The 23,791-nt window shown below is 43.0% G+C and overlaps 1 protein-coding gene across 7 annotated transcripts in view; it reads right to left on the reverse strand.

Moving 5' to 3' along the window:
- The window catches only part of BCAR3 (BCAR3 adaptor protein, NSP family member), a 74,208-nt gene extending 51,912 nt beyond the window's left edge, over positions 1–22,296 (reverse strand). Inside the window, exons 1-8 of one of the 7 annotated variants that reach the window (XM_054073322.1) lie at positions 22,165–22,296; positions 20,822–21,168; positions 19,272–19,417; positions 18,284–18,374; positions 17,403–17,563; positions 16,475–16,511; positions 10,922–11,014; positions 7,160–7,241 (exon numbers count right to left, since the gene is read on the reverse strand). In XM_054073322.1, the coding sequence (XP_053929297.1) occupies positions 7,160–7,187 (28 nt within the window). In that variant the 5' untranslated portion in view covers positions 7,188–7,241; positions 10,922–11,014; positions 16,475–16,511; ... (3 more) ...; positions 20,822–21,168; positions 22,165–22,296. Of the gene's footprint in view, positions 1–1,341; positions 1,476–7,159; positions 7,242–10,921; positions 16,512–17,402; positions 17,564–18,283; positions 18,375–19,271; positions 19,418–20,821; positions 21,169–22,164 lie in introns of those variants that run through there. The other 6 variants (XM_054073321.1, XM_054073324.1, XM_054073320.1 and 3 more) reach the window with 6 other exon arrangements.
- Between the last annotated feature and the right edge of the window lie 1,495 nt (positions 22,297–23,791).

Raw genomic sequence — 23,791 nt, forward strand, 5'->3', positions numbered from 1 at the left:
TTGGCACATTTGCACGCACTATGCAGATGCACATGGGAAATAATGACAGCGATCAACCTTAATGTTGAAGAAAGACAAGTACAGGATAAAAAAACATCAATTTCCTCAGATTTTGTGTAGCAAGAGAACAAGGTAGCAAAACAGAAAAAGCAAGACTGAAAAGGAAGAAATACAATTAAATCTATAGTCACTATAAACTCAAGGTAGATTTCATGTTAGTTGTCTCCCTAGAAGCAATGTAGTCTTCTTCATCAGCATAAGAAAAAAAGGATTCCTGCTCCCCAAATTGCTTAGAAGCAGCTTTCGACAACTTGCATTTTCTGCTTTTTTGTTAAAAAACTAGATAAACTGATGCAGTAGCTGCTATAGCAAATGGGTCTCAGGACTTTGACAACAATACTAAGGTTCAAGAACCTACAGCCTGTTCTGATAAGGAGAAATAGATTAAGAAAGCATACACAATAGTTCAAAGGCTCGAAGCTACTATCAGAAAAAACACAAACATGTCAAACATCAAAATCTCCCCATGAGATTACGGCCAGATCAGTGCTTCCAATAGGTCTTGAAGTGCTATCAAACTGCGTTCTCTTTCTCTCTCTTCATATATGTCATACAACTTCCAACACCCATGCACCCTCGTACTGTATCCCTCCCAACAATTTAAAATATTATTTTTAACTATTATTCTCAGGCAACAGAAAGCACAAAGGCCAGGACAAGTAATCTTTAAAGTTCCTCTGTTTCAAGATGAGAGACAGATAAACCCTACATTTCTCTTCCTGAGTTTTCATGCTAGAATGCCTTAATATCTATAAAAAAATGCCATGGAAAAGTGGTCACTGAAGAGGATTCAGTAATAAAAAGAGACCTCCTCATACGGCCTATACAACTAAATTACCTCAGGAACTTCGGCGCCCAACCAGCCTGCTCAGCAACCCTGAACGGCATGAAGCCCTGATTTGAAATAAACATTCTCTCCCCATTTCGCTGGCAGAAATGAAGGGCTTCACCAAGGTTACTGTCAAATCCAAGCACTTTTCAACTAATGCCTCAAAACACAAGGTTTTGTTCCTCCTGTAGCACAGGAAACCGTTTATTACATTGCCTGCTCTTCTGTTCCCACGATGTTACTGAAAAGAAAAACCAACCCACGAAACAACCCACTCTAACTGAAAACGGAATGCTTAACAAACCTTTTCAGCAACAAGTATGCACTTAATTATCTTGAACTAACAACCGACTCGTGGAAGTTACAAAGTTGGAGAGAGAGAAGCGGTTTTACGCGCGCTCCTCTTTAACCGACAACAGCAAAAGAACGCGGCTTCCCTTTCTCCCTCTCACCGAGCGCCGCGGCGGCCGGAGCGCAGGGTGCTCCGTACTCGAAGAACACTGTACCGACCTCCACGGCGTCCCCTCCCGGCCCCGCACACGGTGCCCGCCGCTCGCGCCCCGGCCCGCGCCGCAGCCAGTCCCGCCTGGGCGCCGCACACCTGGGGCCGGGCGCGCGCGCAGCCCCGCCCCGCGGCTCCGCTTCCGTCACCTTCCGAGGGAGCCCGACCCCGAGGGCTCCGCGCCCCGTTCCCGGCCGTGTCGGGCGAGGGCTGCGGGGCGGTCTCCGCCCAGGGTGCCCTCTGGAATGACCGGCCGGGGTTCGACCGGCTCCCTCGGCGCCGTCAGCTGCGGCACAGCCGCGCCCGAAGCGCTTTCGCTGAGACGGAAATCGCGGCACGCGCGGTCGAGCTTTTAAAGCGCTGTCTGGATCAAATATTTCTCTCACGTTGGTTTGTCTTCTTCCTGTTGGCTCAGTCGTTCGAGCGGCCAGGCCAGCCTTTCTCTGGTTTTGCCGCAGTTGTTCCGGTTGTCTAAAGCCATTCTGATCACACTGTTCTTTCCCTCGTCGCAATTGATAAGCCAGCACTCCACATGCTTCGTAATAGCTATCCTATTAGCATTAGCTTTCCAGAGGCAAATATTTCTCTGTTTAACCAAACATTTAATTGATTTTGCATGAAATATTTCACCCCTACTAGTTGTTCATTTCACTCTCTCTATTCTCACCAGGACTGCTTTTATAAGCTGTTTCTGATGAATCTACTTCAGAGCCCGCGCACATGATATTGCTGAAGTTGTGGTCCTAAACTATCTAAATGATAATGTCACTAAGGAGCAGATTATTCATCTTCCAAAAGCTTTACTTATTGTCAAACCAGTCATCAAAAATCATTGAAACTGTGGTATTCTTAGTCCAAACAAATTAAGCTACACCCAATGGTGACAACAGCAGGATTAAAATTCCAAATGGTGATTTACCATAGTGACATCTCTGGGTACTGGGTAGAACTAGAACAACTGTAGTTTGGGGGTTTATGCATTGTCCAGAAGATTAAAAAAAAATAAAGGCACTATGCAGTAAGTGAAGAAGAGGAGACAGAGATAAAGTTAAATTTATCTAAAATACTGAGGTAAAGGAAGCTCATGTGGTGTTTCTGAATGGTGCTCCCTCTCTCATAGCAAGCCCGCTCTGGTTCCTTAAGGCAGGCATGAGCAGTAGGAAGGCATTATCACCATTTACAATAACAAATTCCAAACCAGAAAAATTGAGGTAAACGTGAAAGATGACGGTTCCCCAAAAGATTCATTCACGGGTGACAGGACACAAGTCACACTTGTAGCATGCTGACGGATGCAGATTTTTACACTTACATCATTTTCTCCCCTCAAGTTACAGAAAATTGTGACATCATACTGACACTGAACAGAAACTTGAAGTTGAAGTAAACACTTAAACCAATTTCACATAAAATGAGGCCTAAATAAATGCACAACAGAAACTCACTCTTTTTTCCATTCATTTTTTCCCCAAATGCAATGACAGTGAAGCTGATGAATTAGAAAAGATAGCAAACCTTGAATAACTGATGGCACTCTGCTTTTGCAATTGACAGTTTTGCAAAACCAGGTAAGTATTAAGGACTGAGAGGTACCAGAAACATTTGACGCAGTGACAGATTCCAGAATTTCACTGCCACTAGTAACAATCTATGGAGAATTCCCATAGGACATTTCAGTCACAATCCTTTAAAATACACCTGGGGGAGGGAATGCAAGAGCAGGAGGAAAAGAAAGGAACCAAAAAACAACAGAGCATGATCCCATCTTTGATACCAAAATGCCTCACTAATATGTCCTGTGCAAGAAAAATGGAATTATAGTGAGAATAAAGGAAAAGGAGTTGACATACCGGGATTACATTTTCAGGACTAGTATTCTGACCTACATATTCCTGTACAACCTACATTTAAATTTTTGTAACATACTTCAGAGTGGCACGTTTTCGTACTTGTCACAGGAAAGACTGTATAGTTCTTTATCAACTTATCAAGTGAAAGATGCTATAGAAGAGCACACTATTACTTTCCTCATTGCATAAAGGACAATGTCTTGCTTCTCTATCTAAACCATAAGTTCCACAGTTCAGGTAAAAACATCCAAACACATGCCAAAATCTCAGATTGGTTAGCACGTAAGGTGGTCTCCATTGGTTGATGCTAAAAACTCCGGAAATTTTCAGTCACTGTAATTGCATAGGAAGTAATGCCACAGTTCATTGTCACGTTTTATGAATAAGAACTAGAAAAGAAGTAATTTCCTCAGTAACATGACTGGGTGCTAAGTAATGGGGCTGGTAGCTGGGCAGCCCTGCATAAACTGTGATTAGTCTTGCATGAGTCATTACATCCTTGTCCTGAGAGTTTTATTCTGTCTTCAGATGAAATTGAAAGTGGTTTTGTCTTCATATATGACAATTTACACAATACAACTTTGTACATTTTTGATACAGAGCTGTTAGAAAGAATTTGCCTGTAAGAATGAAGAATTTGCAGGACTATCTACACTAGCTGTGTTAATTGGGAGTTACTTTAAATTTAGGTAGATTAGATACCTTGTTGCAAAGTTTTTGTTATTTTCATACTTGATATCTACTTTGGAAATGGGCTTATTGAGATGTGGGATGAAGGATTGAAGGTTTCAATATCCTGAAACCAGCACAGGACCTCTGTCCAGCCCTTTCATCAGAAATGTCAGTGCACTGTCCTTGGTGACATCAGCCTAGGGGACGCTGAGAAACCGTCAGTGTGCTGGCCATTGCTGAACACACATCACAGACTGCTGTGGCCTTCTATGGCCATCCTTGACTGCTGCTTTCTAAAGTAAGGGAGTATTTACAGATGCACCTTTCCACTTATACAAGCAGCTTATACAGACAGATAAGTGAGGAGGAACACTATCAGGACCTAGGTCCCAAGACCTGTGATGCTGTAGCTTGTGTACCTTAATGATGCCATGAGCTGGGTACTCAGCAGTTCTTGAGGGACCACTTTCAAAATGTGCCAGGTTTAAAGTAACAAAAAAGACGATGGGACAAAACAAGATGATTCACTGGGACTTCTCAGTTTGACCTTAAACATCAGAGTTCCAGTCTTCCTAAAATAACTGGGAGAAAATACATTTACTCTAAAAGCACTGCTGTGCAGCTGCAACGATAAAATGCAGAACTAACTACACAAGATGAGGGCATGGTATGCAGGGATTGCTTATATAGCAGTTCTAGCATTCCCGATAAACAAAACTCAAAGCAAGTTTGTACTGTAGACTTGTTGTAGAAGATAAGGGATTTCAAACAAACAAAATGCTACATTCTCTCAACTCCCACAGATGCCATATAGAAAAAAAAATAACTGATAGGAGACTAGGCTAGGAAATCAAGTTTATTCGCTAGTAATTTTCAAACTAATTGAAGATGTACCAGACCAAATTAGAATGACAAAGTGAAAAATGTTCTAGACTTAAAATCGGACAATATTTTGTTTCAAAACTATGAGCTAAGGCAACTGTGCTTTCGAAGGAGTTGTCCCCCATCCCCCACCTTCCTAGCTGCCAACTGAAACAGAAAAGTTTAGTCAGCAGCTATCCAGACCTCCATAAAAAAGCTACCAACATCCCGTCTTGCTGTTTGGTCTGCCTGAGGTCTGGAGGCAAGGTCTTTCAGAAACTCCCAAAGAGATATCTGTTATGAGTCAGAGTCAAGAAGCCTCACAATCCCTAGCCATGGAGAAGTTTGCAAGCAGAAATGTCTCACAGCTGATCATCCTGGAAATAATGCTGAAGTAAAGCAGGAAAGTTTGAAGAGTTATATAAACCTTAGCTCATTCAGTGACAAACTGGAGCAAGAACGTGCTCTGGCTTGCTGAAGCTTCTGGCTACAGCACGTTTAATTTTGCAGACCTAGAAGAGTAAAAGCTGGGTACATATAATACCAAATGTCTGATCTTCATTTACTACTGGCTAAAAAGTTTAGTTCTGACAAATCAATGTTTTCCAATAGGAATCGTTTTACTGTTACACTCCTCTGATCTCAGCTCACTATTGTAAGTCTTCGGTCAGAAAGGGAATGAAACTTTTGGAAGGATTTGGGAAACAAAATTCCACTGTACCTACCAGAAGGTCTCAGCACTACGTATTTCCACATGTTTTGAGTCAGCTAGTATCAGCCACTGCTAGAACCAAAAAATTAAGCGCTGCCTTTGTCAGATAAAAAAACCTTATGTAAAACTGACAAAAGCAAGATACTTGGGTTTAACAAGGCAAAACCAGATATGGCTTTAGGGTAGTTATTTTGGCCATCTAGTAGCAACACCAAGGACTTTAGTTATTTTATACCTTCTTTGAAGACCGTCTTGTCTCTATTTACATTGTCTCAAGCACAAGCAAGGATCTGTACTGCTTGCTCATCATCCTTCTTAACAGTACACATCTTAGGTCTTTCACATGGTGAGAAAATACTTCATACTTAACTTCATACTACTGCAGCATGGCAAGAAATACAACATGTGCAGAAACAGTTATTTAAGAATTTAAATGCAAAATCTCTTTCTCCTACCAAAAGCAGTACATTATGAAATATTAATTACATTAAATCTAATTCAGGTTTTGCATATTGTTTTATATCCACCCACGATGAAGTATGTCAATGCACATATTTTATTTAAATCCATTAAGGCTGCCCTTCCTTTTACAAGAAATAAAATTATAGAAGATCTAAATATGTATCCTATTAAAACTGCAGTCTCTCTGTATAAGAAAACCTGTATAAGACAAAAATGAAAGAATCTTTATATCTTTAGCCTCTCAAAGGTGAACACTGTAAGATGTTAATGAAACCACATTAAGCCATAAATCTATGCTATTAATCAGAATTCAACTCAGTAAAAGAAGGTACTGGGAAAAAAAGAGTTCTAGTTCTTAGAACACTTCATGAAAAATTCTCTTGTCACTTAGCTTTCTCCTTATCTTTCCACTCATAACTCCTTCAATGATGTCTAGAAAAGTACGTCATGAATACTTACAAATGTACACAGACATTTTAATAGTCAAACGATACAGAACTTTCCAAAATAATTCTATATTTAAATTCATATTTATAAAGGAATCAAGAAACGCCTTACATGTCTGGCAATATCCAAGGCATATTTTTTTTTATTATATCAAAATAGGCATTTCCATTTATATATTTACATTTCCCTCTGTATAGGTAACATTTCTACATCACTGAAGGAGCTGGTCACAAGACACTGAGATTCCTCATAACGTATGAAGCATGACTTATTCTTTTACTATACGTCATAAGAAATCATAATAAAACCACACTCCTAAAGACTGTAGCACAATAAGGTACCATTATTAAATGTGACTCTGTCCCAGTCCCACATAGTGTCAGACCCTGCTTCAGATGTATTAGAGGATACCAAGAAACCCATGGTTCCTCCCAGAAGCAGTACTCTACATACCGGGCTATAACTTTCGGGATGTCTGACTTTAACTGCTGATTGTTACAGGACAGAGGGCTATGCCTCATTCTCTGAGAAGGAAGACCTTTTTGTGTAATACAAGAGTAAGACTACACATAATTCGTCATCAGTTTCTCTCATACCAGAAACAGCTACTTCTAGAAAAGCATATGTTATTTCCTGGCTTCTTTGAGATGCCAAACTAACATTTCTAAGACTACAAAGGGTGCTAGATAGCCTCTGAGAACATTCCTATGCACACGGACAGAAGCACAGCCCATATTTTGTTTTACTTGGGAGTGGTTTAGTACCTGAATTTTGGATGCATCTTGATTCCATATTGGGACAAGCCCAGGCAAGGTGCAGGCCCCACCCTCTGACTCTACAGTTTCCCTGGAACAGAAAACAAAAGGTACCTCTCAAAGGAGTCATGGCATACTATCAGTACATGAATAGATACTGGCCTAAATGGCAGGACACCGAGATCCAGAATGTGCTGTAGTGCACATCAAAAGGTAAGTCCAGATACAGGCAAAAGGTTTGTGGAAAGAGTATTTATGGCACTTCACATTCATACCTTTTGGAAACTTCTTTTTTGTTAGATTAAGCACTGAAAGAGTATGCTGGGAAAGCATCACTATAGGTTGGTGTGCTCTTTCATGTTTCACTTGGCGTCTACTATGCCACTACCTGACACAGGATCCTAGACGTGAGCAACTATCAGTTTGGCTCAGTACACGGCTGTGTGGTTTTCTGTTCATGAAACAGTGGTAGGAAATATGTTCAAAACTGGCAACAATTTTGCACTTAGGAAGAAAGTTTGCAGAAATAGGAAACTTTTTTCCACTTGTGTACTTCAATTTGCGAGGAAATGACATGTAGTGATAAGCCTTAAGCAAATATTCAAAATCACCATGATTTAGAGAAAAGGAAGCAAATGCTTTCTTGAAATTTGGAAGGGTGCACTCAAAAGAAGAAATTAAACATTCCAGGCCACTGCAGTTGTAGCTTTTAGGCCTAAAATCATCCCACCAGTTGTCAGCACTTGCTGACTGATCTTCCAGGAAGTCAGCTGTCCTGGCATATCTCTACAATCAACAAGTAATATAGACATCTACCTAAGGTTATGCACACTCAAAGTGCACTGAATTATCTCCTGAATTCATCTGTCTCTTGAGCAGAACACCTTCAGGTGTGGTTTCACTCTAGGCAGAGGGGCTGTTTCAGCCACCAGGCCATTCATACTTGTACAAGTGTTTGTGCAGATGTACAGTGAACTGGCACGAGGAATTGATCTGGATAAACAGGAGGGGTGAAAAAGTTGGTTTTCGTCAAGATAAACTTCCCAATGGGTTTATCATGCCGCTGCAGGATAGTTTTATGAACAGCAAAAGGAATGATACAAAGTTGGGGAAAAGCAGGTAAAGGAAAGCTGAAGAAAGCACAGACTGCACAGGCTGGCATTTTGGAACCCCATCTTCAAAGTCAAGAGCCAATAGCATAGCAGCCTTACATTTTTCTAATACTGATCCAAAATATCAGAGCCCCATTACTCAAAGCACCAATCTGCTATGACATTCATTCTGCTGGACTGAAGTGGTTTAACCATTTTGAATGGTTATTATTCTACTGATTAGCTAACGCTACTCGTGTCAAGCCAGTTGTTCTAATCACTTCCTTAGCATCAGCTGATATAAAAGTAGGGTAAAGCATAAAGGTAGTGAACTCCGTATTGTATACTCTGCCTTATTCAACAGATGTGTGATCATGTGTATATATTTGATCCAGGTCAAATATGTTGCTGGGCACTATGTCAATACACAAATCTTGGTATTAATCACAGTGGAAATGCAAACTGAGTAACTAGAGTTTGATGGGATGAATCAAAATCTTAGTGTACTGAGACTACTTTGTTTGAAGTAGTTTCAGAACCAGATGGTATTTTATAAAACAGAAAGCGTTCTGACAAATTTTTCCTAAACTTAACATCACTGTACAAAGAAATGCCTATTTCTGTAAAATTAAACTTGTAAAAATGCTTACATATTAAAGCAACTTACCACATCAAGCACTGTCTGGAAAGTGTTGAACCAGCAACAAATGCAATGCTTTTGTTTAAAGCTCAAAATAACAGCAAACAGAGTAATATAGTTTTCTCTGCACTGGTAAGCACATTAGTAGGACACTAGTATTTATTTAACAGAATGGAATACTTAAAAAAAAAAAAAAGCTTTTTCTTATGCCTGACTAAAGTACAGTTCAGTGCTGAAAAATAAACATCTCAATGTAAGAGGCACTTTGTTCCTGGACACAGCATTCTGTCAGAGCCAGACACAAAACAAAACCATGTCATAATAGGCTCTAGACTAGATAACAACCATTTGTCCCTACTGTGCAAACAAAATAGTCTGCACTCATGTATGACTGACTGAACTAATTATTTTTGCAGGCTTCCTAAAATGTTTTAACACAACAGACAAAGCTGTCAAGGATGTAAATTTCCTGGCATAAACAGAAAAACTCAGAGATCAATTTGACTCTATTTTTTTAAGCACATAATTCCATTATACACTTAAATGTTTTTGCCAGCCAAAAATTTTTAGTTTAAAGAATTCTAGTACTTAACTGCCAAAAAAACCCCAGAAACAAATTGCATCACGCTGTCACCTTGCAAGACCTTCGTCCGGAGGTCAAAGAAATATATACTCTACAGTTTGGGGATAAAATGTTTGACTCAAGTTCAAATTCACTGAAATCACCAGGAGCATGTCAAAATTAGATTTAGCTCGACATACCTGAAGCTGAACAATCGCAAGTAGTAGCTATATTAATAGAAATTGGCATGTTCCAGTGAGTTGATTGAAATGCTACCTAACTATCTATAAACCAATTCATCATGCGAACGACAGCGTAAACATCTGGAAAAACCTTATGTTGAGAACTGTATTGTATTCCTCACTCTAGTACATGAAGAGGTTACAAAATGCAGTTCCAAAGCCACATGAAAATATTCTGATTGAAATAAATCTAGTTTCACTGCAGTAATCAACTTGAATAGTTTCCTAATCCATTCACAGCAGCAGTTACAAAAATGTCATATTTTATTAGTATTTTAAGAAAGTTAAATCAATTAATTGTGGAATCATTAAACCAATTACATAATTGTTAAACCAATTTTTAACTCCTCAGAAAACATTGATAAAATACACTGACCTGCTTGTACACAGCCAGTTCTAATTTCTTCTGGAAAGTTAAAGTAGCTAAACACATTTTATGGAAAATTAATTTCTACACATGCTCCAAAAGTCTTTTTATCTTGACCAAGAGAGGGTAAAAGCAGGAAAGATAGCCAAGTAAATTCCATTACGTTTGTAAAAATCTTAGGCAGTGTTATTTAGAATTATTGGGTAGACCACTTAATACTCATTATCTTGTTTATTCTCAAAATATCCTGTACAATAAGTCATAGTTGAATAACATCTCACTATATCTTTCCACTGAAAATAGAATGTCTTACAGGACTTTTTCCAACTCTCATGAACTCGAGTTAAATTTCGATACCAAACTGAAAGTAGCATCATAAAAGCAACAAAGGATGTAGTGATTAAGTCTTAATTCATAGCAAAGTCCCAAATGGAAAAGGAAGGTCAGGACTGCTTATGTAAGCACTCTCCCTCTCTCCTCACTAGGGATGAAGTGGTATATGCACAAAATATCTTGGTTTAGACCTTTTGATATGATCTTTCCAAGTGAGGAAGATACTTGTGACAAGTCAATTATGGTCTGTTAACATTACCGGTATCTTGTTAAGCTGAAGACTGGACGCAGTAGAAAGCGAAATGAAAGTGAAGCCTTTCTGAATGACAACTTCTAAAAAAATTTTTCAGCCCCTCACAAAAGATTAATGGTCAGCTATTCTTCTCATTGCCTATGTGAAGTACCCCTGTGATCTGTATTCAAAGCAGTATCCTAGGCTGAATCAGAGTATTAGTTTGTCATCTCTTTGTGATGGGAAAGCTCAGGTTGCCTTAACTTACTCTCTTAGTCTTCAGGAGATAACATGGAAATCTTACCTCTCTTTTTGTTTCTATCTCCTGAAGCAGCAGGATATTGGAAATGTGTTTGGTGGCCTCGATTTTCAATTCCCACTTTTCTAAGATCGGCTTCTGTAAGACAGAGTAAGTCCTGTAACAAATGCCAGAGTAAGGAACATACTGTACCTATCAATCCAGAAGAATTCAAATTTCTTTCAGACAACTTTGCTGTTTCTGATACTGTAAGCTATGTAACAGCAAATGTAAGTGTATTTGTGTAATATGACGCCACTTTGTCATGATAAGCTATGTCATTGAAGGGATGAAGAATTTTTCTTTTAAAGTATTAATTCTTTGTCTTTAAATTTATTCTCAAAACAAAACTGGTCAAGATAGCTGGAGAGTTTCTAAAAGCTACTTTGAACAAAAGAAAAAAAAACCCCAAGCGCTAGGATGCCAACTGCACTTAAGCAAATGAAAGAAGATAAATCTTAGAGTGAACCGAGGTGCATAGTAATACCAGAAATGTCAAAGCTTTTCTTTTTCTTTTTTTTTTAATACTTACTGCAAACCCAAAAATACTGTCCTGCAGAAAAGTAGGCCACAGCAGCAGTATTACCTATGTTGAAGTACAATACATTCCTAGAAATATTTTAAAAGCATTTAAGTTAGAACAAGTACTATTAGTAAGACACACAATGTTTTGGACCAGACATTGTTTTGGAAGCCACTATGAATTTTGTGTCAGTGATTAACTTTGAAACAAAACAAAATGGCTATTCAGAGACATACACCATTACACTGCAGAAGCCGAAATCCTGGAATTTGTCACTTCATGATCTGTTAAACAACACACTTGCTAATCTGCAAATGATGTTGTGAAAACTCTCTAACCTCCACTGGGATACTCTGCTATATTATTTACTTTACTGCAGGTTTTTCATTATTGAGAAAATATTGCAGGCTATGGATGACAAGTAAACATCTAAAGAATGGTGGTATTACAGCAACTAAAAGCATCTTGTGGAGTAACATTGATTGAAAAATCTCAAGATTTAATGGACACACCACTGACAAATTTCTTTGAGGAATGCTAACGCCACAGACAACATTCTTATGTGAGGTGAGGACAAGCTCAGCCACTGACATCTTTTGTTTATTGGCTTGCTTTAAATAGGTACTTTCAGATTGCAAGATGGTCAGGAAGAAAGGCATACGATTTTCAGGGAGATAAAAGGAAAACATAGCTGGCTGGTTAGGACATTAGTAAAACCATGGACAAATAGCTCTTTTCTAGGTCATGTGTTTCTAAATTCAGTAACGCACTTTAATTTTGTTGTCATAAAGGACCCTGTTTTCCAAACTGTTTAACGACTTTAGTAGGATTTTGTAAGACCATAAATTTTGTATTTAATTTTGAATATTTAGCTTCCACGCTAGTACACAATAATTACAAAATATCTACAAGAGTTGGTGAAACGTTACCACACATAATTCCAGAGCAAAAAGAAATGAAAAAATTTCACTAAGCATGAAAGGAATCCCAGAAATTCCACAGAGCAACATTCTCTTTAAACAATATAGGGATAAACAGTGGCTATCTAATCTTGCTCAGTCAGCCTCATTTGCTCCGTTCTTAATTTATACCAAAACAAAAAAAAACTCAAAACCCCACCAACACCCCACTGCCTCCAAGCCCCCATGACAAAGGAAATTCAAGTGCAGGCAGAAAATGATACTAACCTTGTAAGGCAACATACCGGGAGACACAAGATGTGTTTTTTTCAAATGTACTGCACTTACACTTTTGAATGTGATTATTTTATTGCATACTTTTATGTGCTATTAAGTCTCTGTTGACACCCTTGTACATTTTTTCCTACTGTTTTAGTGAAAAATTTGTTCCTACAGCTGAAGGGAGGAAAAACCAAAATTTCCTTTCTCCCCCAAGATAACTAATTGCCTTTCTGATCCTTCTGCCAATGGTTTTGGTGAAGAAAAGTAACAGAAACATCAACTCAGACATCTCTTATTTCATCAATATTACACTGTTAATTGGATGCAGGGTACAACCTAGTGGTTAGGACACGAGAATATTCAGAGCTTGATCAAGGTTAAGAGTAAAATGGAATTGCAAAAGAAATTGTAAAAGACCCTAAATATATCATTATGAGAACTAGTTTTAGGCAGAGTGAGTTTCCTATTATTCTTCTACTTTTACGCTATTTATTTTTATTTCTGAAAATACAATTAATTCTTGCTTAGGGCAAGTGATGCCAACATATTTTAACAATCAAAATGCAATTATAAACACACTGGCAAGGTGTGTGCCTGATGTTTGGAACATATTTTTTTCCCTATTGAGAAATGAATCATGCTTTCCTTTCCAGAAGACATATAAGATGACAGCTTGTACTGAAGGGTGATACAAGATCTGTGTTCTATTTCACCATTCTAACCATTGTCACTTCCTGTAAATCTCAGGTTTCCTGCAATAAAGACATAGTCATAGGTTTAGTCAGGTCACCAGATTGTTGTGGGGTAAACCCACAGCTGCTCTGTGACTTGCTTCTATTTATTCAGTGAGACTTTTCCTTTTATTATTACTTAAGAAGCTCAAGACTGAAGTTACACTATTTTTAAATCCTTATGTGGGAGGTCTTACAATATTACTCGCACCATTTATAAAATGTCAAGGTTTTTAAAATAAAAATAAAAAATTCAAAACCAACCTAGGTTTGTATAGCTTTGCTTCTGAACACCAGCTGTTCAGAAGCTTTTATGAAAGGAAGTTGCTACCAAAAAGTTATCAAATCGATAACAATGGGAGGTTCCTGCGGTGGCACTCTGATCTGCTGAACTGAACTTAGCTCTTATTTTTTTAGTGTTTTTCTATATTTTCTTAAAAACATGCTCATAGTTGCAGCCGTACATATTAGGACCTAGATGAAGCATGAGCACAGACAAAACTGTTTTATCTTATAGAACGGTGGAAAAACCTTGAGTTGGAAGGGACCCACAAAGATCACTGAGCCCAACTCCTGTCCCTGCTGCACAGGACAACTCCAACATTCACACCATGGGTCTGAGGGCATTGGCCAAATGCTAGTGGAATATTGTCAGACTTGGTGCTGCGACTGCTTCCCTGGTGAGCCGTTCCAGTGCTCCACCATCATATGGGTGGAGAATCTTTTCCTAATATCCAACCTAACCCTCCCCTGGCACATCTTCCTGCCATTCCCTCAGGTACTAACATTGGTCGCCAGAGAGAAAAGATCAGCATCTGCTCCTCCCCCCTCCCTTGTGATGAAGTTGCATAGCTGTGTACCATGATGAATTCCCCCCTCAGTCTCCTCTTCTCCAGGCTGAACATACCAAGTCACTTTAGCTGCTCCTCTTACGGTTACCCCTCCAAATCCTTCACCAACTTAATGGCCTCCTCTGGACGCTCTCCAGGAACTTTATATCATTTTCATGCTGTCACACCCGAAACTACACACAGTACTCCACGTGGGGCCACACCAGCACAGAGCAGAGCGGGACAATCAGTTCCTTTGACTGGCTAGCAATGGAGTGCTTGAGGCACCCCAGGACACAGTTGCCCTTCTTGGCTGCCAGGGCATACTGCTGGCTCACATTCAATTCACTGTCAACCAGAACCCCCAGATCCCTTTCCACAGGGCTTCTCTCTAGCCTCTCACTCCCCAGTCTGTATGGACATCAAAGGCTGCCGTGTCCCAGGTACAAAACCCAACACTTACCCTTGTTAAACTTCATATGGCTGGTGATTGTCCAGCTCTCCAATTTGTCCAGATCCCTCTGCAGGGCCTCACTGCCCTCAAGAGCATCAACAGCTCCCACCAGTTTCATGTCATCTGTAAACTCAGTTATTAAACCTTTAAGTCATCCATCCAGGTAATTTATAAAGACGTTAACAAGTACTGGCCCTAAGATGGATCCCTGCAGAACTGGTTGGATGGATCCTAAGATGGATTCCCCGCTAGTGACTGGTTGCCAGTGTTCTTTCTTCAGGGTATGATGTATTTCTCACAACTTTTCCCCTTTGTACCCTCTCATTTTTTTCTCTTCTTCTTCTCTCCTCTCCTCCTTTCCTCTTCCGGTCTGGCCCAGACCCTCTCAAAGTTGCGTTACCACCTTTCCGGCATGACCGGGCGCAGCGTGTTCATATCTGGGGACCCTCTGACCTCTCCTTCCCAGGCACAGGGAAGCCAGAGGAGCCCCGTGTAAACCAGCACTGTCTGCATTAAAGCTTTTGATTGGTTGCCGGGTGCTGTATGTGTTTTATTTTTTCAATGTTTAAAAAAAAAATTAAAAAAGCAAAAAATAGAAGAAGACAACAGACCATTCAGGATGTGTTGAGAACACACAGTTAGCCAGAATTGGGCACTGGGAATGCCTGCACTGGGAACTGGGTTCTCAGAAGTGTGCAGGAGAAGAAGCAAGCTGACCTTCCTCTAGAAATGCAACCTTTTGTCTTTCGGCTTTTGTTTGGAGAGCGGTTGCCCGTTTAAGCTAAGTGAGATTTACTGGATCCAAACAGGCCTGAAAATGTACCCTTATGCCTCCAGCTCCAGATGAATGTTAAAGCAGCCCTGTTTGATACAGCTCTGTCTGTGAGCATCTATGTTCTGTGGAATTGGACCAAACTGTCAGCATGTTGGATGGGGTCAATCTGACTAAAGGCACGGTCTGCAATTTCATGGCTCAAAAGCCCAGCAGTGAGGTCAGCGTTCTTTGAGCAATATCGTGTTCTCTGCTGCTAGGGACAATTCCGCGACTTTTTGTCGTCCAGCGTGGAAAATCTGTGAGACCGGGATGAATAGCGCGGGTGCTCAGTGTTGCCGCCGGGTGGCCGAAATGCGGTTCTACAGCGCGGCGAAGTGCGCGCGCAGGTGCGGCAGCGCGTGCCTACACAGCGCTTTGCTGCCGCCGGGTGGCCCAAACGCGGTACTGCAGCCAGCGGCGCGCAGGCCGCTACCGCGCGGCTGGACTCAACGTTCCTTGCCAGGAGGTTTTGCACAATAAAAAACACAAAGCTTTCTTTCCAGGACTATCCACCAAAAAAATCATTTAAGAAGCTACAAGCAGGAAAGAAAACACCGGATGAATCTCGGGCACAGCCGCCAAAGGCCTGTTCTGCTACCGAGTAAACGCTCAGAGAGTCCTTTAGCCAGAGCCCCAGCAGTGCGGTCCATGGAGGAGGATGCTTTCAACACTGCTTCTGGATGGTGAGACTAATGTTGGAGTTTGCACCAAGAGCAAACATCAGTCTTTCCCCTAAGTGACCAACATCACTGACTCTGAAACAGCATACTGAAAGGACAAACAGTCACAGGGAATATGCTAATTCCCCATCATCAGGAGAGTTAAATTTTCCACTGTGGAGTCACTTATTCCTTGGGTTGAAGGCGACAACAGCTTTCCTATGTTGATGCCTTTGTGCCGCCCCAGAGCTGTTTGGGCATTGATCGATGTGTTTGGTCCCAACCTGAGAAATGTGCCATGTGTGAGGTGAGAGGCTGTGGAGGGGGAACAGGCAGCCCAGGGATCCTTTCCACAATTGCTTCTTACCTGCTCAAAGTCTTGGTGGGAACTGATGGGAGTTTAACTGAAAAAAGGGAAAAGAACAACTGCTCAGTCCCAGCTGCTAGTTACTCTTGCAGCCTTTCCATTCCCCTGCTTCAACAGTGAACCCCTGCAGTCAGATTCCCAGAGTGTCACCAGATACACGGTTATTGGCTCCAAACAAGCAACACTAATTAACACAGCTATCCAACCCGATTGTTGCATGTTAGGATTCCAAGAGCCCTGTGGCTGCCTATCGCATACCAGGGCCTCAGCATGTGTGAGAACTCCTCAGCAGACACACAAACCAGAGCTGTAAACGTTTTCTCCCTCCTATCCACAGCTTTTACTGCTGAGGACATCGCACAGGACAGAGTCCTTGTGCACTTCCAGCCTCCTGACTGTGGGGAAAACTGACAAAGCAACCCTCAGCACCATGCAGGTGCTGCTCAGCAGCGGCCGAGGCATGGCTGTATTACCAACATTGGCGTATCCTAAACTGCAGCTCGGGCTGCTAGGGAGAACAGGAATTCTGTTAGAGCCAGAGCAGTCAGCCTGGAAAGAGCTGCTATGGGCTTGATGGTCACATCTCGTGCCTGAGATTTCCCTATGTGTTCTCCTCTGCGTCAGCTTGGGATCTGCTTCAGATTTGCCCTGTGCTTTGATCGCCGCCTTAAGAGGGATGCCAGCTCATTATTAACAAGGAGAGGCTGACAGCTGCTAGTAAACCTGAATGCCATCACCATGCAAGCAATGGGAAAGCACAGTTCCATGTCAGAGCACCCAAGCAGTAGCTGCTTCTTGGGAATCCATCACAAATTAAATTTTCCATACAAAACTACTGACTCCCGCCTTTGGATTAAAGCTCATGAGTTTACACGCTCCTTTGCAAAAGGAACAATCTTTCCCCAGAAAGCTGGAATTTAGATCTTACCTCATGCAAGGAGGCCACATGCATTTCAAAGGATGTGGAGAAATAGGACTTCGATGTATGAAGCTTGCACGCACAAAATAAACCCCACATTTCTTCTTGCGCCATGGCATTTTCAAGAAGCATCCCTCTTCAAAATCCTACTTTGCTTCCAGGTTCCCTTCCTGTAACACAGACCAGAGAATTCTGTTCTCATAAATTAGTCTTTTTAGCAAGCCTCAGGTTATTCTAATTTCCAAGGGATTTTTGAAATATCACAGTGAGCAGAAAGCTAGATCAAATTTAGAATCTTTTTAATCTTTCTAAAGCATTTCACAAGGTCAAATTTTTATCATTAATTTCACATCTTCATGTCTGCTCTCTGCACAACCTGCTCCCCACCTTTGGGAGGCATTATCCTGTCCTTGTGTTGCATTCCACCTCTTTAGCACTGGCTCCCCTCTCCCCGTGAAACTGCCCATGTGCAGAATATCTTAATTGTAATGTGGTGCAAATCCATTTTCATTGGTCTTAATCATTGAGTCCCACAGAAGAGAAATTCCCTGTGGCAAGGTACCCTTCCCCCTTTCTCATATCGAAGATGGCCTAGGTGTTTCCGTGGTCAGCAACTCCTAGAGAATGATGAGCTTCACATCAAACACATTTCTAGCTTCTTTCACCAAAAGCATGATCTAGTTTTAAGAAAAAAAAAAAAATCACTGTCTAGTCACCTTAACTGTTTCTTCCCAACCTCCTACCACCTGCTGTGCACTGGCCAACCCCCCTCAGCCTGAAAGCCTCATTTCTCCCCTTGGTTATGACATGCAATTTCTCCGGTTCCAAGGTGGCGTCTAAGGCACAGCTCTCTATTACAGGCACTCTGGTTTAGTTCAGAGAACACTTACACTGGACTGAATCCACTTCTGCTTTTGTTTCTGGAAGTCACTCATCCTGCACATATAGCCCAGAAATAAAACGAACCAAGGTACGTGGGGCCTGCAAAAATAGGAAAATACTTGAGAAAAGGCTCAGCGGGGAAATCGTTGTCTGCCTGCGGGGCATTCAGGCAGGTGATTCCACTGCAAGAAAGTGGAATCTGCCTCCAGGATGGGCTCTTCTGTTCAAGACCTGTTAGGATCACAGGGATAACAAGTACAATGCAGGGTGAAGAATCTGGACTGCTCTGTGGAACGCGATCGTACTGAGCGCATGCGAAGCACTGGAAGTATATAAGTTTAAACTGTGAGTTAAAGAAGGTGCACGGTTGCTCTGTAAGCTGCTGACACACCAAAGATGCACACATCTAATTGCCAGCTGTATTAAATCAATCATGTTGCTATTTCTGCATTTTTAAAATATTATGTAAATATGTACTTATGAATAAAACAGAGAAACATTATCCAAATTGTGGAGCGTGTCTTTTTGGGGAGAGGGCTATGACAAGAAGCTGTGTGACACGCACACGCAAAATGTTTAGTGCTCGTTTACACCCTAAAAAAAAAAGCCGCTCTCCAACGCTGCAGAGCAGCATGAGCTGCCAGCGCACAGCCTGGCACAGCCCCTGCTTTCATCGTCTGCTCCATCTCCAGCCGTACACGGCTGCCATCACCTTGCAAAGGCTTTGCCAGCTACAAGTTTTCAGAACTGCTTACAACAAGGCAGGGAAACAAAACCCATAAAACATGCAGTGTCTTCCTCTGCGGTCTCCATGCAGTGGAAAGCCTTCTCCTGCCTTTACTCCAACTGACCATTATGCAGAGCACTTGAACTGACACCCCACGCAGCAGGGTGTATCGGCATGTGCTGCAGTTCCATCTGCCTGTTCCACTACTCTGCTTCTTTCCCTCAGCAGATACAACAGATGTGACTACACAGACATAGAAAACAGTTTACCTGCGTTCCCTGCACTCTTCAAGTCACGCGGTGTACATCTTATGATTCAGGCATGGGCAAAGTTGGCTTCTTTCCCAGACTTGGGCCATTGCAGCCACAGACCGAGGGAATTATCGCCAGCGGGATTGCACTGGAAGGCTGGTACCCTGTTGCGAGGGGAGAAAACCAAGGAAATGACACTGGAACAGTGCTCTGTGCCAGGATATTGACCATACAGTTAAAACCCTGCCTTTTTTAAATGTCTTGATAGAGCTTTTGAAAACTGCAGGAAATCTCCTATGAGCCTTATGCACAGGAAAGTGAACATTGATCACTCTCAGAGCAACTGGTTCCCTCCGGACTCCAGGTGCCCACAATTGCTGGTATCTGGCACAGCGATGAGCAGGAAAATTGTCTTAACATGAGCTGAAAATAAAAGTCAAGCAGCACCACACACTTCTACTGTGAGCTGCAGTCTTGTGCACCATGCTCACACAAATACAAGGCCAGAAAAGGCAGCGTTTCTGCTGCTTCCAGCCTTACCTACATCATCATCTGCGTAACTGTAAGAAGTGTCCCACACAGACCATATGTGTGGTGGGGGGGCCTCCTGCACTGCCTGATGACCTTGGAGAGACCCTTCCCTGAGCGCATGAGCCCTGCAGTTGACAGCCGAGATGATGTTCAGGTGCACTGGAATGAAGATGTTTATATTGTGCCCACACCCAGTAGCCGGCAACAGCTTTATTTCTGCATTTTGCACCTCCTGCTGACATGTCTTAACTCAGCCTCTGCTGCATCAATTGGAGTGGTAGGGGACAGGCACTCCACAGCAGGAGTTTCTGGGCATCTCCCAGGAGACAGAGATGTCCTCAGCTAGGTATGAACAGGGCAAGAGCTGGAACAACTCTGCCATCACTTAAGAGGCCTCCCAGAGAAAGATGTCTAGGGGCTGAAAGGGGAGCTGTGCTAGGCAGCTGGGATGGGAGATGTGGAGCAAGGAGGAAAAAGCATCCCAGTGTTTTACAGCAGGTAGGAAGCTTGACAGAAGATGTGTGAATAACACAGACGAGAGAGAGTCGGGGGATGGGAGAAAGAAAGATGTATTAGGAGCCATGCAGAGAGACACAGGGCAGGGGAAAAAAAGGGGCAGGGAGCAGCACAAAGGATCAGAGAGAATAAGAGATGAACAGGAAGGAGGATGGGGACAGTGAAATACAGAATGAAAAATCAGCAACAGTGAGCAAGACAGAGGGATGGATGCCAACCAAGCCGGGAGTAGGGCTAAACCAGAACAGCTGGGAAGACACAAGAGGTGACTGCATCTTTCACACAAAGTAGAATCCTCTGTGCTCTGTGTGTGTGACCTGGCACGGTGTTTCATAGTATCATAGTATAGTTAGAGTTGGAAGGGATCTTAAAGATCATCTAGTTCCAACCCCCTGCCATGGGCAGGGACATCCCACTAAATCAGGCTGCCCAAGGCCCCATCCAACATGGCCTTGAACACCTCCAGGGATGGAGCAGCCATAACCTCCCTGGGCAACCTGTTTCAGCATCATGCTCCATACCTTCTGCAGTGCATCCATCCTCAATGCAGCTTGCTTTCGTCTCCATGGTTTCTGAGTCATCATGGATTTCATCGGACACGTCATTGGTCAAGGGGTGGTACTGCTCTGGCACCTATCAGCACCGCAATGACAGCTGGGAATGTCCAGCAGTTTGATTCTGTGGTGAATCTGCTGCACACCCATTTGTTCTCTTGGGAATCCAGGCATTCCCAGAAAAAAAGGGGCTGGTGGGGCTGAAGTGCAAAATCCTGGAGTGACTGAGCTGGCTCGAAACACTTGCCCAACCTCTGGTGACACCATGGTACTCCTGCTGTTTTTCTTGGGATTTCCACCATCCCTGGTTTCTCCTATGGGGATTTTTACCATTTATTAGTTACTGTAAAACACCAGAAAAAAAACTTAAATAGCAGTAACTGGAATGGTCTTTGTGAGTAAATAACACCTGGGCTCTTGCCGTTCTGCAAAACTGTACAGACCATAATTACTCCCAATTTATATTATAAAATTATAAGCAGCAAAACATATAATAATAGAGCACCAATAGGATTAATATCTGTAGAGAAAGAACTGACCACAGGTGCTCTTCAATCCCACTTAGCAGTAAAGTGACGATTAAAATTTTAGAGTGCAAATACACAAAAGAAATATTTAATCATATCTGTCACTGTCACTTACTGAAGCAGGTTGTAATTATTCCCAATAGGCATTGCAATTAAAAAAATCCCCCTAAATTTAGCAATACTTTTTTTAAGCCATAATGAAGGAAAACAAGTTGAGAGCCATTAACAGCTAAAGTTAGATGTGACCGTTGCAAAATAACGACTCCCATTCGTGAACAAAACAAGAACATTTGAGAATTTAAAGTGAAAACAGAACTGTAAAGCCGAGGGGGCGTTTAATGCTGGAATTGCAACACGGCTGCGAACTCGTTCAGAGGCAACAGCGGCTCCTGCTTAGAACCAGCCTGGCGAAAGAAGCTTTGGATGGTGAAGAGAAACGGGTTCCAGGCAGGCATCAAGGGAATTTCCAGGCAGTGGTGATTCCCAACCAGATCGAACAACGTGCGGAGGTCCCGGTTCAGAATGCTACGAGAGCGCTGACAGCGCCGAGCCCACCCGGGGTTCAACAGAGCCATTCGGGAACCTCGGGAACAACAGCCCGACCTCAGGCCCGGGCGAGTGAAACCCGAGCAGGGAGCCGGGAAACTGCGTTTTAAAGCATTTAGAACGCGAACCGCGCCTCTTCAGCGCCTCCTTTGACCCCAGCCCCGCTCAAGCAGCCGCGCTCCGCTCCCCGCCGGGCTGTCAAGCCGCGCCCCGACCCCCACCCGGAGCCGCACTGACCCCCGCTCCTGGCCCGCGCTCCGCTCCGAACAGGAGCAACCGGACACCACGGGGTGGGGACGAGCGGCGGGGGCCCAAGGGGCGGTCCGCGGGGTCCTGGCACCCGAGCGGCTCCACGCCTCCAGCCCCGCGGGGCGCGCTCTCGATGGCCGGCGGCGTCACTCAGTCCTCCAGGATCGCGCTCTATGGTCGGCAAGCTTCCGGGTAGCCCAAAGTGCCGCTCAGTCCTCCGCAACTCGCACTCTATGGCTGGCGGCGGCGCTCCGGCCTCCGGTCTCGCTTTTTTTTTCTTTTTTTTTTTCCCTCTGTCGTCGTCGCCTTCTTTGACGTCATCGAGGTCGTGGTCATCGCTGTCTTTGCCGTTGTCTTCGTCATCGTCTTTGGTGGTGTTCTCTGGGTTATTTTTGAGGAAAGAGTCCTTAGGGGTCGCTCGCGGTCGCGGACCCCTCCACGAGGGGCCGTGACCGTGAGGCACACAGGCACCGCGGCCTCCGCTGCTAGACTCCTTCTCTAGAGCCTACAGAGATCTCGTAGCGACCTTCCAGTACCTGAAAGGGGCCTACAGGAAAGCTGGAGAGGGACTGTTCGTAAAGGCTTGTGGTGACAGGACGAGGGGGAGTATAAACTGGAGAGGGGCAGATTTAGAGCAGACATTAGGAAGAATTTCTTCACCATAAAAGCGGTGAGACACTGGAACAGGTTGCCGAGAGAAGTTGTAGATGCGCCGTCCCTGGAGGTGTTCGAGGCCAGGCTGGATGGGGCCTCAGGCAGCCTGATTTAGTGGGATGTCCCTGGCCGTGGCAGGGAGGTTGGAACTAGATGGTCTTTAAGGTCCCCTCCAACCCTAACTATTGTATGATTCTTAACTAGGTTTTGTTACTTTATATAAATATTGTGTACCTGAACTAAATTAAAAAATAGAAATAAATTAAATAAAAATTCCTAACGTGATTGCTGGGAGGGGGGAAGGGTGGGGAAAAGGGGAAGGAGAGACTTGGCTTTTTTGAATCCCTTCTATAACCAGGGTTCTTTGCTTTTCAAACCCTCCCACATTACAGAGTTTTAACAATGCAACATCCGGTTTCGCCTGCTACAAATCGTCTTGGTTTAGATAATTCTCTCTTTCTGGTGGCACAGAATATCTGTTTAGCCTTCTCGTGTAGTTGAGGCTTACCATCTCTTTCGACTTATTTTTAGTATTTGCAAGCGAATGCAGAAGGCTGCATGTTCGAGGCCGGGCTGGATGGGGCCTCGGGCAGCCTGATTTAGTAACGTCTGCATTAATATGTCTCGCATTTGGGCATAAGATTTTCTCTGTTCCTGAGGCCTGGAGGTATCTAGTAACTGCCCACGCAAGGTGAAGCACTCCAGAGGGAGGTTTCTGTTTGACATTAGTACTGCGCTGCTCCACCAGACCGTCTGTGCGCCAATGTTGTTTCCTCCTGCTTCTAACCTTAGAGAGCCTTTTCGGTGCCCAAGTTCCTGAAAGCCTTTGTGCTGGCGACAAAAAGGGAGCTGCGAGCATTTGAGAAATGGTTGGCAGGTGGTGAAGCTGTACGGAAGAGGCAGCGCCGAGAGCAGGTCAGACGGTGACAGGAGCAGCGGGAACCGGGAGAAATCGCTTGGC

Source organism: Cuculus canorus, chromosome 8 (genome assembly GCF_017976375.1).
Source record: "Cuculus canorus isolate bCucCan1 chromosome 8, bCucCan1.pri, whole genome shotgun sequence".
Lineage (NCBI taxonomy): Eukaryota > Metazoa > Chordata > Aves > Cuculiformes > Cuculidae > Cuculus > Cuculus canorus.